This window comes from Larimichthys crocea, chromosome XXIII, assembly GCF_000972845.2.
Source record: "Larimichthys crocea isolate SSNF chromosome XXIII, L_crocea_2.0, whole genome shotgun sequence".
Lineage (NCBI taxonomy): Eukaryota > Metazoa > Chordata > Actinopteri > Sciaenidae > Larimichthys > Larimichthys crocea.
This window is the reverse complement of record NC_040033.1, coordinates 14,410,720-14,416,719: the sequence shown is the minus strand read 5'-3', so window position 1 is coordinate 14,416,719 and position 6,000 is coordinate 14,410,720. Positions and strand designations below refer to the sequence as shown.

At 40.9% G+C, this 6,000-nt stretch overlaps 1 protein-coding gene across 4 annotated transcripts in view; it reads left to right on the top strand.

The window, feature by feature from the left end:
• Window positions 1–2,722: 2,722 nt before the first annotated feature.
• The window catches only part of phldb2b (pleckstrin homology-like domain, family B, member 2b), a 37,703-nt gene continuing 34,425 nt past the window's right edge, over window positions 2,723–6,000 (top strand). For 3 of the 4 annotated variants that reach the window (XM_027274147.1, XM_027274148.1, XM_027274146.1), the window contains exon 1: window positions 2,731–3,054. In XM_027274147.1, coding sequence (XP_027129948.1) covers window positions 3,022–3,054 — 33 coding nt within the window. In that variant the 5' untranslated portion in view covers window positions 2,731–3,021. Of the gene's footprint in view, window positions 3,055–6,000 lie in introns of all 4 variants that reach the window. The other variant, XM_027274150.1, reaches the window with a different exon arrangement.

Here is a 6,000-nt window from a genome sequence, read left to right as displayed (position 1 = left end):
ACTACAGTATTGAAGCAGCTGTAAAAACACATTACACTGCGTCTTATGACGATTCTATCTCAAACAGAATGGAGGGGGTGAGTAAAGAAACAGAAAGACTTGACATAACATGTAGAGGCAGCGCACCAGACCACTGCAAACCAGATGAGAATGCACCTTGTTTACCCTTAAGCCACAAACAGTGTCAGTGTCATCCAATTATCTGTCATTAAGATGTTGTTAAAAGTATGTGGATTTACAGTTTTAACCACTGAATATCAAAAACGATACCAGGGATTCCCCTGAGATTAATTGTGAGTGTTGGTGTCAATTGTGATATTAAATATAATGACTTTATAAATTAAATAACTTCAACAGAAAAGTTATGTCTATGAAAAAAACTAATTTAAAAAGTAGGATGGAGGATTTGCATGAATGAAACTGTTTCACACGACAGGGTTTCCTGACACCAGGTGGGATCCTTCTCCAAACGCTTTCAGGGTTCCTGCTCGGATCCGATGGGAGTTTCGGAATTCACTCGGGAATGCTGTCAGACATTCGGCAGACCCTCTCACACTATGGGCTCTGGGATGATGTCAGTGGGAAAACTTAGTGGCTCTCATGCTAGCAAGCAACCGTGGAGGTATAATGGCTTTATAGCTTCTGGGAACACTTGACAAGAAGGAAAGTTAAAAGGAATTGCAAGACAATTTTCAGGGAGCATTATCCTGATAACATTTAGTGGTTCCCTTTTAAAGTCTTTTGGCTCCAAACATGCATCTGTAAGTGTTGAGTCAAGACCTAAAATGAGCAAAAAGCCCACATGACATGTTGCCATATGGAACCAAATTTGAAACATTTCCTTCGATGAAGACCTGTTGGTTGACATTAATGACCTAATGTATCATGATAGACATGTTCAACTTATTCCACTATGGTTCTGGCCTGTAAAGCATGTCATCTCCTTTTCCAGCCTGAATGTTTTTGCTTATGATTATAGAGTACAGCCAGTTGGGTCACCCAATATTTGTGAATCCGTGGGTTCAAAACCACACTGACACACACTGATTGACTCTCTTGGCCAGTAGATAACCACACACGTGAGGTGCCATGGAGAGCTTAGAAGTAGTGGAGAAAGTGGAGCAGGGTGCACACAGGCTGTCTTCCTGTTTGTCCACAAAGAGATCCTTGCGGTGCCTGAGAGATAAGATAACCCCGCTGCCATGGATATGCATGTGTTTGTGTGTGTCTGTGTGTTTACAGAAACCCTCATTGGCCTCAGTCCTAACCAGAGCACCATTTCAAGATCACGTTTATCATTTTCCAGTCACAGGGACACACTGTACACTTCAGTTGTGGTCAGTGTGCATAGCCTAAACAAAATTATAGCATTATAGTTCTGCATAATGTGTGTTGTGTGTTTTGTGTAACCTCTGCTGTGAACTGTGGAGAAGACATGAACCTGTGCCAAATAAAATTACCCACTGATACAGAACTGCTGGCATGTACTCTCCATGCCTTCATGATATGTTCAGACTGATGCATGACCGTACATGTAGCTTAGATTTTTTTCAGACGGTGCACATAACTTACACAAAGATCCATTGCACGGTTCCCTGTGCAGCATAGGGGCCTTTTTTCTTGCATTTTGCAAGTCCTATAATATGTGTTTTAATGGTGGCTCATCAGCTGCAAGCTCTCTTGGGTATCAGTGAGATATAAATAGCTTCCCCTGTCACAATATAAAGACGGATGTGAAGGAATTAGAATCAGATTCATCATAATGTTTATTGAAGATTTGAATGTTTTTAACGGCGATTGGAAAGATCACATTTCTGTCATCGCAAGGAATATTTGTATTTTTGTTTTCTTCTTTTGTATGTGTATGTGTGTGTGTGTGTGTGTATAGACAAGGCTGTGTGTGTGTGTGTGTGTGTGTGTGTGTGTGTATTATGTGTAGGTTGTTTATGATGAAATGAAACCAGAACCAAATCACATCCATGTTCTCCCAATCTCAAACCCCTTTATTCTCTTAGAGCGGGAAATTCGGTTTCATCAACTTCTCTTCAATATGACAGCTGGCTCTGATTTGTTTCCTCATTTATGAATCAATATGATTATTATAGAGTACCTTTAAAGTGTGGCTCTAGAGGCATTTGTAGGGTGGACACTGGCAAGTACTTTCCTGCCAGTAACCCATACATATTGTGCTCATACTGGTGGGCTATGTATTTTGAGTTGCTGTAATAAGCCTATCACATATACATATCCTTTGAATTTCAGTTTTTTTCTTGCAAGTGGTGCATTTTTATAATCTAGAAGTCCCTGCTGCTTGATGTGAGTGATACCAGTCTATTTGTGCAGCAGTCTGGATCTTTCTTCACAGGCTGAATAACCCACAACCTGACTGGATTGTGTCCTGTGAACGGAGACTGCATTCCTGTTGTAATATCATTTGCTAAACATGCTTCTTATCGTGCTTTGTTATCATTGCTGCCAAGTCCTTCTGAAAGAATGCTATCCTTCTCACACGCTTTTCTCCACTTCTTTCCCTTTACCTCCCTCTCTCCTCTATTTGAGCCAGTGAGAACGAGAGGTCAAGTGTAGGTGATCTGTTCACACCTGCATGTTATTCCCACTGTGTTTGAGAGAGTCAGTGAGTAGGAGTGAGAGAGAGAGAGAGGGAGAGGGAGAGAGAGAGAGAGAGAGAGAGAGAGAGACTCCCTCCCCTTGCTTGCTCTCCTGCTCCACCTCCAGCTGTTGCCGCATTCCTCCATACGTCGCAATTGGCTGAGGCCGCCGGCTTTTTCACGTTTGTGTGCGTTTGGAGTGTGCGTGAATGTAACGGAGGATTAAACAATCGTTCCTAGACATCCACCGGTTGCACATGCGGCACGGGGAATGTATTCGCTGTCAGAAAGAAAGAGACTGTGATCACAACAGGGGGAGAGAAGTGACAGAATATTTCCGGGAGTTCTGTCAGGAGACTGAATTCTGGTTCTTGGATCAGCTGCGTAATTGCGTCCTTTTTTTTCCAGCGCAATGACACAAGTGGCCAGTCCCTCTTCAATAATGGTAAGTGCGTTTCTGTTTATATGTGGGGGAAATTAGAAACATTTTTTATGATTGAAATGTGTTGTTTCTCAGCTCCAACGTTTATGTAAACTCCTTCATGGTGTTGCAACCATGTTTAATCAACAGATCAGGGAGGTCTTTACAGTGTGTAAATCTTATCCGACTTGAATTCCAGATTTTGTTCTCAGGAGAAAGTTTTGTTAGTTCCTTGCTATTTAAAAGTCCCCACTCTAGAAATATATGTAAATTAAAGTGATTCCACTCATGACTAAGATGGCCATGACCTTTTTAAAAAATCCACCATAATCAGTGATATTACAAGGCCTATAAAAGGACAAGCATATTTTAGTTGATTATAAATGGCATGCAGGATGTTGTACTGTATGAAAAGCAATCAAAGCCCATCCTTCAACTTGAATATCTTTGATACAAGTGGATCAGTGCGTGTACATGGCACAGGCTGATACACCTAAATTATTCCATGACTCTCTCAGTAGAGGAATCCACACTTGTTCTATAGAGTTCACTGGAGCAGAACACATTGTTTCCACTCTAATGCAGCCAATCATGTTGCCTAAACTGGAAATCAACCAACAAATTTTAATAAACCAGACTCAGGGGCAACATCAGAAATGTAAGAAATTCAAGGAATTTTCCACCCCCTTTTAACATCTCAGATTTCTAATGAAGAGTATGCATGTCTGTGGTATGTGTGTGTCAAAGAGTGGTATTAAATCAGGCCCTGTGTATTTCACTGATTTTCCAGTGAGGTGATAGCAAAGCCTGTAACACTTGGATCTTGTGGAGTTGCTGTCATTTGTGTGGAAACAAGCTGTATGCTGCCTATTATGGCTGTGTATCCTAATTATTAGGTTGTGGATTTGCGTTTGGTGGGTGTAACCGCAGCACTTTATCCAGATAGCAAGTCATCTGTGTCCTTTTTAGAATAGTGACACCTTACCACAGAGAGTATTCATTGCAGCAATACTGCCATCGGAAAGCTAAGCTAATGTTAAAACCATTACCTGTTCAGTTGGCTCAGGCCGTGATGTGGAAACCAGGAGGATACAACTGTACAAGTGCCATGAGAACTCAACATACTGATACTGTTATCAAGTATTAGACTCAGTCCAGGCTGAAAATCTTGACATACAGAAACCAGATACAATGCAGGCCTTGGAAGGATACTTTTTTTTCCACTGTGCAGAGGTTTAATTTTAACTCCATGTTGTCAAAATGTCCATTTCACAGCTCCTTACACAGTATGTACAGTAAGTGTCTAGCAGGTATATGTAAGCTGGAAAAGGTAGTTTGGTCTGTCTTAGTATGGGAACACATTTTGTTTGGAGGCCAGTGGTGCCGCTTGGGAAACTTTCTTTGGTCCAACATTAATCTCTTTTCCGTCGTCTCTGGATTCTTCAGTCTGTGTTTTTATCCATTTCCTTTTCTTTTGTCTCCCGGTTTCCCACACACACTCAATTTGTGTCTCTTATTATCTCATAGGCCATCTTTCGGTCTTCCTTTTTTTCTTTTCTGTTCAGCGGTCACAGTTCAGTTCACCATGTGAGGTATGTTACTGATGTGGGTTATATGTCCCTCTAACAATTCACTGTCCCTTCTTGTCTCTCTGTCATATCCGGCCCCTCAGAAACCCAAACATCAGTTGATCCCGCACATATGGCAGTGAAGGTAATCTGGGCTTTTCCAAAGACACACACACCCGCGATAGAAATTCAAGTTAGATTTCCTCCAACTCTGAGTCAGCTGGAATAACAATAGACTTTCTTTCCTGTGAGGAGCTTGTATTTCGGTAAATGAAAAAAGGAAAGAAAAAAAAAGTATGAGAGACTTAGAGTTGGAGAACAATGCTGGTGGATGTTTGTTGTGTTTTTCACAGGGATTCAAGGTTATGTTGTGTTATCAGCTTGAAGAGTTTTCACCAAAACACACACAAGCATGGAAACACACACACACACACACACACACAGACAAAAGACAGATACATGAACCCACGATGAAGTACATCCAAGAATTTCTTACATGAACCTGTGACAGAGGAACAGTAATGGACATGGGATGTCAAATGGACATGGGATTCATGCATGTGTGAGTTGTGTGCATGGGGGCGATGATGTCTGGTGTATGAGTGTGGCATATATGAAACTAATTAAAGTTCTGTTGAAGACATTATTGGACACAAAGCATAGAGTGTAGTGAATAGAAGGGAGGAAGATAACCCCATTTAGCCCTATGAGTTGCTCTATAAGAGGGACAGAGAGAGAGAGAGGGACTCCATATTAAACAGCATCTGTGATACAATGCTGGCTTTGTCAGGTGGGAGGAGGAGAGGGTAATGCTGGAATGTAAGGGGGGGTGTTAGTGAGAGACAGAGGGATGGAGAAAGAGAGAGATAAAGACAGAGAGAGGAGAACAGCTAGGCAAAGCAGAGAAATTAGATTTTCTTTAATGCTTAAATAGCAGATTAAACTCAAGGTGGGACGACAGCATTTTTAAACAAATCAGATCAGGTAATTTTATTAAAAAATAACTCTTTAAAGGCTTTAATTAAAATAATAGAGCAATACAAAGGTAAATGAGGTCCTGTGATGAACAAGTGACTCCATTTCGTTCCATTCTACAGAGCAGTGTGTTATTCTTTGGGAAACTGAGATTACTGATTAATCAAGGAGCTGACATGCATGATCGCACCAGATATATGATACCTGCACACAAACACTATTAAGCACATTTACCTTAAAGCACACATTTTGTACATTGCGTTGCAAACAAAACGTGGAAAATGTTCATTCAAACATTCAGTCATTTCATTAGGAGTTGCACATAGATAGATAAAGATCCAACTGGAACAGAAATAAAAACTTTCCTACAATGTAATGCAGCTTTTTGTGGCTATCTAACATATTCAGATACAATTCCAATTCTAGC